This window comes from Notolepis coatsorum, assembly GCF_963971535.1.
Source record: "Notolepis coatsorum genome assembly, chromosome: 3".
Classification (NCBI taxonomy): Eukaryota; Metazoa; Chordata; class Actinopteri; order Aulopiformes; family Paralepididae; genus Notolepis; species Notolepis coatsorum.
Genome location: NC_140167.1, coordinates 197,157,881 through 197,170,312, shown reverse-complemented (window position 1 = coordinate 197,170,312; position 12,432 = coordinate 197,157,881). Strand labels below are relative to the sequence as shown.

The following is a 12,432-nucleotide window of genomic DNA, read 5'->3' as shown; positions in this document are numbered from 1 at the left end:
ACAATGGAAAATCCAATAAGTATACTGTTTAAACAAGCACAACTGTTCCGTACCTCGGCCTAGTAGGCCACGCTTGTGTTAACATTACAGTAAAAAACCACCTACCACCATGTACCTTTTGCTGAGTAACTGAGTAAGTGAGTGAGTGACCTATATTTGCGTCTGTGAGCCGACAACGCTGCAGTCTGTGTTCACTGTGGGGGAAATGTATGTAGGTTAAGTATGTAGGACAGGTTAAGTATGTTATGTATGTAGGTCAAGAAACACTGATCTGATGTGTCAGTAGCACCACTTGATTTTTGTATCAAGACAATTAGTGACCTAAAAGACTGGTATTGTCATTTAATCATAGAGCACAGTAGGCTACATCTATATTACCATTATAGGCTAAATTAAATATACCCCAATACATTATAGCTGCCTGAACACTGACATCGTGCAAAGCGCAGCACCTGCCTAGTGCCTGTATGTGATGATGAGGGGAAATGTCCCCACAGTTGCATAAACTCATCATTGGGCAAAAGGTGGGTGGGACACGGAAAGTTCACAACGAACACTGACGGCGTCACATCCTTACAACAATAAAGCTGACAATAACCGACGTAAATCAACCTCCATCCAGTCGTGGTAAATTTGGATTATCAACATGGGCATAGCATGAATGTACGGTATATGCTCAATAGATTTAACCTGACAGCCAATGATGTAAACGTTTAGCTCATTTATCGTTACAGATAAAAAAAAAAAAAAAATGAATATTAGCGTCTGATTGATATTCAGATTCATTGTCACGTCACCAGAGTGTGAAATTCGTTTTGTCATGCGCTCAGTGTAATGTGGCCTTAAAATAAAATTTTACACCGTCACACCATGAACTATCAACCTACACGGTCACGGACCCGATCGGGACCTCTTAAAACGGGTCGTTCTGGATTTTCTTGAAAATGTTTATTCTGTGAAACAAACCTCAAGCGACTCTCGCTTCCCTTTATGGGACGTCGGGTCAGACGGTAGAGAGGAGAGGGACAGACGTTTCCGGGAAATACTTATATAAAGAAGCCTTTCTTGTTGAGGGGGGCAGTGGATAATATTAACAACAACACAAGCCATGTCATCGAATCTATCTGTATAAAAAGGAACCTGTCTAACCCCGCAGTGAAGCACCATGACAGAGGGAAGCTTCTTCCTTCCTTGGATGATTGTGCTCTTTTTCTCATCTTCTCTCGGACACGGTAAGTAACAAAATAAACACAGAAGTTAAATGAAACTAGACGCAACATCTTCAAGGTGTAAAACAGGTGTATCTAGTTTGAGAGTTTGAGTTTGCTGCGTGTAAATAGTTGGAGGTGGGCGTCTTGGCTATACCCACGTAATATACCAGTACAGTAGATAAATAACTTTAAAATATAATAATCTGCTTTATATTTATATGTTGTCGCCTCCTTAATTTAGTGGCAGTCGTACGTAGCCCATGCAGCCATAGAACTCCATACAGTTTGTTGGGGGGATTCTTATCATAATAGTATCGACTTTTTTTGAAAGTTCTGACAGACAACGTATATTTAGTAAAATATCTCCACTCTTCCAAGTGATTCACACCACATTATGTGTACGTGACGGGATGGCAAACACAGCAGCCCCAATGGGAGCATGTCTATGTTCCCCGGGTCCTATGTTCCCCGGGTTCTATGTTCCCCGCTTTGATTGATTGATTTGATAGATTGAACATTTTAGACCACCAGCCCTGATTCCAAACTCTAACCTTAACCAGTTCGAACGAGGGCCTAAGCTTAACCGTTCGAAACAAGGCGGACATTAATAATTAATAAAATAATAAAAATGTATAAGATTTTCAATCTATTAATCAATCAAAGCGGGGAACATAGATTGATTGATTGATTGAAAACTTTATTAACAGATTGCAGAATGGGTACAGTACAGTACAGCTCAATACATACAATTGTTAAGGGGATGCAGACCAGAGAAAGACTTTCGTCTTGTTTACATCAGGGTCCCCCATTTTCAATTAATCGTAACATACTGTATATGACATACAGATAGACAGTACTGCTACATCTATACATTTATGACATACCAGATTTGCAATACAGTACTGTTTGTGATACGAAAAGAGTCCAGAAAAGAAGTATATACATTTGACGTAGAAACTGTACATTGGAGGAGGTTGGGTAGGTGGGGGAGGGGGGGGGGTACTGTACATTGGGGGTGGTTGGTTGGGTGGGTGGGGGGAGGTTGGGTAGGAGTGGGGGAGGTTTGGTAGGAGGGGTGGGTGGGGGACACTGTACAACTGTACAAGCAACACTGTACATTGGAATATTGACAAGACCATACTTGGTCATTTTTACTGTACATTGGAGGGGGTTGTGTTCAGGGTGCGATCCAGGCCAGGCACCAGCTCCCCTGAAAACATGATTTGTGAATTTTTGGGGGGTCTCTAAATTACTGAAAATAAATGCTACTTTTGCCATGCATTTCTCATTTTTCTGTAATTTTCTGTATCATCATCGTGTATAATAATAAACATATGCTATTTTGATGTAGTGATTTGCGCACTAATTCACACGCGTAATATGGCAACATGCATGCTATTCTTGCAATTACCATTTGGAGCGTGGCGGCGCTGCAGCCTGCACGCACGCCACAAATCAAACTTGACCCACGTTGTAACCTGTGACTTGTTGACAGTGATAGTTTTGACAGGTAAATAAGGTCACTCAGGAATGGATAATGTCTAAACGAAAAATGCAACAAGTAAGTGAAGCAGTCAATCGACTTGACAGAGCAGCAGGAGGAGGGATCATCTACAGGCGACGCCGTTACACCTGCTGCTGCGGTGGGGACTATTATGTCTGACAACGCCCGGTGACCGTGCCGGCGCCTGCGGTCGTATCAGAACACAGGATAGGCAGAGAGAAGAAGCTGGAGATGGGGGTAATTTGGGTAACTGCTCGACAGAAGAAGAAGATACTGTAGACAGTGTTGGATCTATCATCTATTTAACTAAATGGATACTTTTTTATCATGGAATGTGCTGTGGAAGCCCAGCCGGCCGGACCACAACATCAACAAGTGAGTTGTCTATTAATTTACAATATGTGTTCTGTAGTTACTGAAACTGATTGAATATATGACAGGATTCAAGAGGTTTATTTGTCACATACATACATACATACACAAGGCGTATACTACAGGCTACAGTACGTCTGCGATCACAGTATCCTCCGACAGTCCGACTCCTCCCTGCGAGGCGCACCCCCCTCGAGGGTGTTTTTGAAAGTGGGTAGTGATTCACATTCCTTTACAGCTTTGGGTAGTGCATTCCACATTGATGTGGCATAATTGCGAAACGTGTTTAGTCCCTTGTTTGAGCCGAATCTTGGTTTAACATGATTTGTGGAGCTCCCTCTGGTGTTGTGATTGTGGTATTCACTGACCTTTGGGAAGTATTTTGACATGTACATGGGTACCTTGGTCGTGTAGTGTATCTTGTAGACCAGGCCCATTGCAAGTTGCTGTACTCTGTCGTCTACCATAAGCCATCCTAGATTGTCAAAGTGGGCAGGGGTGAGGTGGGTTCTAGGAGTAAGGTCAAGCAGTAGTCTGACCAGTTTGTTTTGAGATGTTTGTAATTTTGTTTTTAGCGCATTTGAGGTGCTTTGGTACCATGAGGTGCAAGCATAGTCGTAGTACCCTTGAATGAGTGCTCCTGCCAGAGTCTTCAGGGTATTCTTGTTTACCAGTGAGGAGATCCGGTACAAGAATCGAGTTCGTTGGTTGACTTTTTTTATTACATTGGATGCCATTTTGTCACAGGAAAGATTTGCCTCTAGGATTGAGCCCAGGTAGGTAATATCTTCTTTCCTTGTGACAATATTGTCACCCACTGTAACTGAGAAACCGTCGGTCTTGCTGAGTTTGTTATTTGAACCGAAGAGAATGGACTCTGTTTTGCCCATGTGTAATGATAGTTTGTTATCAGCGAGCCATATGCAGATTTTGCCTAGTTCCGAGCTGAGGGTTTTTTCAACCTGTAACCTGTTCTTGTCAGAGACCAGCAGGGCTGAGTCGTCCGCAAACAGGAACAAGTTGCAGTCACAAGCTGACGACATGTCATTTGCATAAATTAGGAACAGTAGCAGACCTAGTATGCTTCCTTGTGGAACACCACAGCTTACTGTGAGGGGGGGGGGATAGGGTACCATTTACCTCCACCATCTGCTCTCTCCCCTCCAGGTAGGATTGCATCCAGCTCACTGATAGACTATCAAAACCAATTGCTTTTAGCTTGTCAATCAGAATGGTGTGATTGACAGTGTCGAAGGCCTTTTGTAGGTCCAGCATGACCATGCCGCAGTATTTGCCCGCGTCCACCTCTTGTTTGATGTGGTCGTTTAAATGGAGAAGGCATGTGTCAGTGGAGTGGGATGTTCTGAAGCCAGATTGGAATTCGTAGATTAGATTTTTTTCCGCGAGATATTTTTCGACCTGTTCGTATAACAATTTTTTCTATGACTTTCGAGATGGAGGTAAGGATAGAAACAGGGCGGTAGTTGTCTGGGTCTAACCCGGGGAACATAGGCCCCGGGGAACATAGGGATGATCCCGCCCCAATCATATGTGTTTCATGTTAACCTATAGTCTGGGCCATTGTGTAAATGTCTTAGAAAGCTTAAAAAGGTGTTAAATAAAATCTGGTGATGATTAATGGTAAGAGCAATTAAAACAGACCGGTGAGATGAACACGACAGGAGGGTTAAACACAACAAGGTTTCAGGCAATGTAGGGGAGGCCTACCTCTGCTAATCTAATGGACTCTGTAGTCAGTTTTTTTATGAGCAAATTGTATTTAAAATCTTTTTATACATTTATTTTAGTTTTTTTTTGTGTGAAAAAGTCTCAATGAGGGGGAAAAAAATAAAGTTTTTACAAGTGTATCCGGACCGAGACAGACAGCAGCACAATTAACGGGCTGCAGACATAAAAACTATTTACAGAAAAAATAATACAAAATTACAGAATCATACAATAATAAATATATAAAAGAATCTAATCAAATCAAATGTATTTGTATTCTCGAAGACACTCTGATGTCACGAGACCGCCACCATCTTGGTATAGGGGGGCCATACGGATTTATACCATCAAATGCATGCGTTGAGGTCCGTTTTTATTACATGTTTTATCACATTCTTGTTCATTTCATAACATTTTCATACGATTTGTTTTGAAAATATTGAGGCCAACATGGCATTTCACTATTTCGAAAGCCTTTCTGGTGATTCTAAGGCGAGATATGATTCAAAGAAGCTCCCCCTGATTGACTTGACATAATGTCCATACAAAACACATACAGACATGGCCATCTCTCGAATACCCAAATTGAAGCTGCTATGTTACGTTTTGTACTAATAACAAAACAAACGCAGAAATCCAAATCGCAAGTTTTATACCATCACGGAGGAAAAAGTGGCTGGCGGCTAACGTTCGGCTAACTAGCTCTGGTGTTGTGGTTGTGGTAGCTACATTCTAAGCTAACGTTAATCACATCATATCGAACCGATAGGAGCTTATCTTATCTAATCTTACGTGGTGGTACCACGTGTGCCACTACCCGATCAAACATCCACGTAAGATTAGATAACATAAGCTCCTATCGGTTCGATATGATGTGATTAATGTTAGCTTAGCATGTAGCTACCATGACCACAACAGCAGAGCGAGTTAGCCGAACGTTAGCCACAGCCACTTTTTCCTCCGTGATGGTATAAAACTTGCGATTTGGATTTCTGTTTTTGTCATTAGTACAACGCGTAACACAGCAGCTCTTTGGCATTGTGAAGGACTGAAGAAAATTCCGCTTGATTGTCTTTAATTTGCCGCTTTAACGATCCGTTTCTGCACTAAATGAACCGTACACAATGTACCAGGCTGGGCAGTTTCCCCCCACGCTGCAGTTGCGTAGCAACAACAGGCAGGAAGTTGACTTCGAGAATAGCCCAAAATCACAACGAATTGCTTCAATGGGCTTCACAGATCAATCAAGTAACATCACAATAGATCCACAATAACAAACGATAGGTTATGTATATAACCTAGTTATATGAGTACTGGCTGAGCGTCTACCTACTGTACTACATGAACGAAAACAAAGCACCCTTGCACTTGACCAGGCCCCGCCCCAGTCACCTATAAGTCACCAGGCATGGTCATACTCGCCCTTCCTCGGGAAAAGTTTTCCATCAGGAAAAAAAACCCTCAAGGGACCTCAGGGCGCGCTAAGAGCGAGACGCTCAGCCAGTACTCATATAACTAGGTTATATACATAACCTATCGTTATATACTCGTACTGGCAATCGCGTCTCGCTCTTCGCCCATATTGAGATATGGGGCAGAGCAGACGCGAGGCCCGAAAAATTTACCCCCTGAGGACCCGCAAGCCCTACCACCAGGGGGGAGGGGAGTCCCGTCATCCCCCTTCCTAGTGAAGAGGGGGCGGCAGTCAACTCCACCCAAGTGCGAAAAAGAGGGAACTAGAAACCCCTAAAACGCACAGCACAGGCGGGACCACGTGTGACACATCACCTCGTGGCACACACCCACACATCCCTGCTAACCCACCAACGGGCGGGACGCAGTGGAGGTCCCAGACCTCAGAACCGCCTGGGAGACAGAACCCCCAGTCATGTCCATGAGGTAAAACCTAACGAAGGGACCCGGGGAGGACCAGGAGGCCGCAGCACAGATGTCCTCCACTGAGGCCCCCCCTAACAAGGCGGCAGAGGCCGCCACTCCACGAGTGGAGTGCCAGGGGGGGGCCAGCCCAGCCAACGTGTAGCAAAGGGCAATGCCCTCGCACAACCAATGTGACAGGCGCTGTTTCGACAGTGCCTCACCAGCACGAGAGCCACCGTAACAAACAAAGAGCAGATCGGTAGCCCTGAGGTCCTGTGTCCGGCTGAGGTAAGCCCCCAAAGCCCGGACTGGACACGACAGGTGAAGGCTCGCCTCTAACTCACCAGCGCGAGGAGGCGGATGAAACGCCTGAACCACAATATCCCTGGCGCTAAAAGAGCTCAGGATATTTTTTGGCACGAAGACTGGATTAGGCCTCAGAGTCGCACCGCTATTGACACGAATAGACAAGCACTCAGGCCGCACCGAGAGAGCACAGAGCTCACCCACGCGCTTAGCGGAGGCGATGGCCAGCAGGAATGCAGTCTTGAAGACAGCTGTTCCAAAGACGCCTGCTCAAGAGGCTCAAACGGGGATTCGGACAACCAGCCAAGGACCAGTTGGAGGTCCCAACTCGCAGAGCGCCAAGCAGGAAACGCTTCACAAGATGGTGGCTGAACAACGTAACGCCCTCAAAACCCCTCATGACAAGAGGATATAGCCGCAGCATATACCCTCATCGTCGAAGCCGACAGTCTATCCAAAATAGACTGACGGAAGGAAAAGGACAGCGTCCAGGGGGCAGGACACCGGTTCCCAGCCCCCCACCTTACACCACTCTTGGAAAATACGCCACCTACCCGCGTAACTCACGATAGTGGAGGGAGCATGCACGTTCCGGATGGTGTCGACCACAGAAGGGTCCATCCTCTCCAGACTCACCTTCTCACCAGCCAAACCATCAGAGGCTGGCCCAGCACAGGGAACTGACACAGAGTGCGCCTGAGAGAGGGCCCGCGACGACCAAGGAACAGGCCACGGCGGGGCTAACAAGAGCTGGATCAGGACCGGGAACCACACAGCTGTGCCCCAGTCCGGCGCAAACAGGACCAAGGTCCTGCGCTCCCGATGTATGGGGGGAAAGAATCCCAGGCGGCCACGGCATCGGTCCCAGACCTGCCCGACTATGTCCAGACGTAATCCCCACTCGTCAGGGTGAGGACCGCCCCACGACATCACACCTGTACCCACATTCACCCTGCCGGGGATGTGGAGAGCCCTCAGACTGCGCAGATGGAGAACGCCCATAGCCAGCCGACCGCCGCCCGGTGCAGACGGGGGGAGTGTACACCTCCCTGTCTGTCGATATACGACGCTGACGTCGTATTGTCCGTCCTGATCAAAACACCATTTGAGGACCAGAAGGACCGTCTTCAATACCAACACATTGAACGTAGCGCAGACCGCGCAGCATGGTCTTGCCAGCTGCCCCCTATTGCGTTGGCCCAACGCGTCCCCAGTGAGGGAGGCGTCTGTGAAAAACCGTGACGTGTGACAGCCTACTGCCCATGGGGACCCCCCTGGTGAGGGCCCCAGGCCCTCCCCAGAGGGCGAGGTCCCCCAGTACTGACACGGGAACCTTAGCCGCTTCCACTTGCCTCTCACCGGGTCTATTTCCATACTGGAAAACCACCTCCGTATCCTCCTCATGAGGTGAAGAGGAGGCCAAGAGGGACCACGGAATGAGCAGATGCCATCATACCGAGCAGGCGCATCATGGACAGCGCCGTAACCGTCCTAGGACGGAACCTCCCGAGCGTGTACTCTACTTCCTGTCTACAGCAAACCCCAGGCTGGTGAGGAATTCCACCACCTGCCTGGTATGAGACCTGACGATCCACCTTGACCGCCAAGGACCAGAATGTCATCAGGGCAGAATACACTTCGTAACCCCTGACGATGCAGAGGCCCCAGTGCGGCCTCCATGCACTTGGTGAAGATGCGGGGAGCCAGAGAAAAGCCGAACGGCAGCCTCTGGTACTCAAACGCTAAACCCTGCAAAGGAAGCGTAGGTAAGCCCTAGGATGGAAGATCAGGGATGCGAATATGCATCCTACAGGTCTATGGAGGAGAACCAGGCCCCCACCTGACAGTGTTCAACAGGTAGGAGACGGTCCAAAATGCTGAACCTTCCCATGGGACAGGTCCAGCATGGGTCTGACACCCCCCCCCTCCCGATTTCTCGGGCACCAGAGAATACCGGGAGGAAAACGCCACGACGATGGCTTGCTTCGCCCACAGAGATTGGATCTCGTTGACCAGAGCTGTCACTGCTGGTGACCCTGACAATAGGGTCTGTACCAAACCTGAAAACGGGTGGGGTTGTGTAAATACATGTCCCCGCCTCAGTGTACTCTCCATCTACCTCGACATATGGTACTGCTGTAGCCATATGTGATGATACTCCCAAACGCACCCGCCGCCATTTGGCGCTGGTCCGCTAGGAACTGTAGATAGGCAGCCCGGTCCCACCTGCTGTGCGTAGCCAACCCTGGATCCGCTAACCGTGCGAGCAGAACGTTCCGTGGAGTCGGGACAGCGGACCCTGACACTACCCACGAGGCAATCGCACCCAAGGGGGGACCCCGACAGAAAGGGCCGGTTTGATACGGGGAAGCTGACATCATACTAGGTGACAAAAGCTCCCCCACTGAATACCCCTCCAGAACATGCTGAGCAGTTGTTCTGCAGCTGGACATGCAAGGTGTGAGGCCCCCATGGGTTCCTACACACCGTAGCCCTGCAGTGATATTACTACCACCCAAATCACGTGCGCCTGCCAGACCACTGCCGATCTTGCGGGAGTGGGAGGCACCAACGTGATACCCGGCCTGGCGAGGTCGGGGAAGCCTGCACTGTTTGCCTCAAAAGGTCTCGAGCCCCCCTGCTGACAACCCTTGTATTTGACAGACGTAACACCAGGCTCAACCAACACAGCTTATGCTGTGGGAGCCGCTTGACAGCACAACATTCTCACGGACAGACCCAGTCTCAGCCATCAACTGGGTGTCAGCCCCTGTCCCCATGAGAAGCGAACGTGGGGCCGCCTGCGCTTCATTGAAGACACGCGGCCCGCAGCCAAATAAAACAAATCAGAGCCCCTTTTCCGCTGGTGTTGGGGGAGGGAGTGACCGGAGAGCGGGCTGCACACAGCCGGATGGCGACGTTTTTTTAGGGCGTGCTCATCCAATGTAGCCGCTCCCTCGGCCGCCAAGGCTGTCGGCCTTGTGGACACCTGTTGACATTGAGCCCAGGGTACCTCAGGCGGGGGAAACATGGCCGCTGGTCGAGGGCCTCGCCACAGCCGCTGGCGAGGCCGTGCTCTCACCTCTGGCTGCGTGGCGTGAGGCAGTATGGGGCCTAGGTCAAATACCGCCCGCGCCCCAGCGGAAGACCAAAGATCCTCTGCGGAGAGGGGAGCCCTGAGGGAAAAATCCTTTTTAACTTCTCACCCCCTCAAAGGGAGACTAAATCCAACCAAGATGTCTGTAAACAAGCGTTGACAGCATCCTAGCGCTCCCTGCTATTATAGCTTGCGGCTAGGTCAAAGCTAATAACGTCAAAAACCTTGCGCAATGTTTCGACGCCGGCTGGCCCTCATTGCCCTGCCACCAGACACCATTTTTGACAGAAAAAACAGCAATTCGAACAAAGTTACTAATCGCTGCTAATTCTATACCGTGGCGGTATAGGCTTTAACACCACCAACACACTGTAGAATGGGCTAGCCCATACACACAACGTTAAGGGGATGCGGACCAGAGAACACCAGTCCCGCATACCATTCATAATATTCACAAAAAGCACACCAGCCCTAGGCCTCAGCCCATTCACCCATGAAAAAGGTAAACAAGCTTAATACTCCCAACAGTAGACACCGATTGACCATCAGCATGAATGGTTAAGAGGAGGGAAGACTTTAGAAAGACAGCCCTCAGCGGGGAATCAAAAACAGAAACAGTAACCCAGCACATAGCATAGCGTTAGCCGTCCGCTCCAGGATAACCGGGAAAACAACAACGTTTACCCAGATATCCTGCCCCTTGCACCAATACACAACTCGGTTGTCTCCCGGGACAACTCGAGCAGCATCACCAACGCCAGCATTTGTTATGCCTAGTGGTGCAGATCCTACCTGGACGCGAGTTAGCCCGATAGCTAAACATCGCGTGACGTCCCTCGATCTGCTGTCAAAAGACGAGGAAACCCCAGGACAGGCCCGACGCGGCGTTGGAACATGCCGAGAAGATTCCAGGGGCTGGCAAATCTCCGGCGAAAACCAACATTGTTCAATTTCCCACAGCTGGATGCAAAGCACGTCCATGATGGAAAACGAAAAAGAGGAAGGGCGAGTATGACCACACCTGGTGACTTATAGGAGGTCACTGGGGCGGGGCCTGGTCAAGTGCAAGGGTGCTTTGTTTTCGTTCATGTAGTACAGTAGGTACTGGAGATGAGGTATATCTCAATATGGCGAAGAGCGAGACGCGATTGCCAGTACGAGTATATAACACCATAAAATCCACAATTTTGCAACACCCCCAGACTTTCCCCAATGAAGATAAGGAACAACTCCCTGTAACCAATCAATAGGAAAAAAGGGGGAGAAACCTCAGACGGGCAGTTCAAAAGGGATCCTCCATCAGTGTGTCGTTGCTATATGGATGATAGATCTTCGGTTCAAATAACAAACTCAGCAAGACCGACGGCTTCTCAGTTACAGTGGGTGACAATATTGTCACAAGGAAAGACGAAATTACCTACCTGGGTTCCATCCTAGAGGCAAATCTGTCCTGTGACAAAATGGCATCCAATGTAATAAAAAAAGACAACCAACGAACTAGATTCTTGTACCGGATCTCCTCTCTGGTAAACAAGAATACCCTGAAGACTCATTCAAGGGTACTACGACTATGCTTGCACCTCATGGTACCAAAGCACCTCAAAGGCGCTAAAAACAAGATTACAAACATCACAAAACAAACTGGTCAGACTACTATTGACCTTACCCCCAGAACCCACCTCACCCCTGCCCACTTTGACAACCTAGGATGGCTTAGAGTAGACGACAGAGTACAGCAACTTGCAATGGGCCTGGTCTACAAGATACACTATATGACTAAGGTACCCATGTACATGTCAAAATACTTCCCAAAGGTCAGTGAATACCACAACCACTACACCAGAGGAAGCTCAACAAATCATGTTAAACCCAGATTCGGCTCAAACAAGGGACTAAACACATTTCGCAATTATGCCACATCAATGTGGAACGCCCTACCCAAAGCTGTAAAGGAATGTGAATCCCTACCCACATTCAAAACCGCTCTTAAAGAGCACCTACGGGAGGCTGCAATTCGAAACTGGCCACCGTAAATGCCCAAACCCCCCACCACCTCCTAATAGACAGTCTCCTCCCCACCGCATGTATATATTCTCTCCCCGCCGTATGTATATTTCTCTCCCACCCACCCACCCCCTCCAAATGTACAGTCTCCACTCTCCACCCCACCGTATGTATATTTCTCTCCCACCCACCCACCCCCTCCTAATGTACAGTCCCCTCCCCATCATATGTATATACACTGTCAGGATCTATGGGTAACAGTACTGTATATTTGAATACCGTTTATGTCACAAATGTATCAGTACTAAATACCTGTATGTCCCTATCAGGGC

The 12,432-nt window shown here is 48.4% G+C and overlaps 1 protein-coding gene across 1 annotated transcript in view; it reads left to right on the top strand.

The window, feature by feature from the left end:
- Positions 1–1,095: 1,095 nt before the first annotated feature.
- The window catches only part of il1rl2 (interleukin 1 receptor-like 2), a 110,277-nt gene continuing 98,940 nt past the window's right edge, over positions 1,096–12,432 (top strand). Inside the window, exon 1 of the mRNA XM_084311041.1 lies at positions 1,096–1,232. Coding sequence (XP_084167167.1) covers positions 1,166–1,232 — 67 coding nt within the window. The 5' untranslated portion in view covers positions 1,096–1,165. The remainder of the gene's footprint in view (positions 1,233–12,432) is intronic.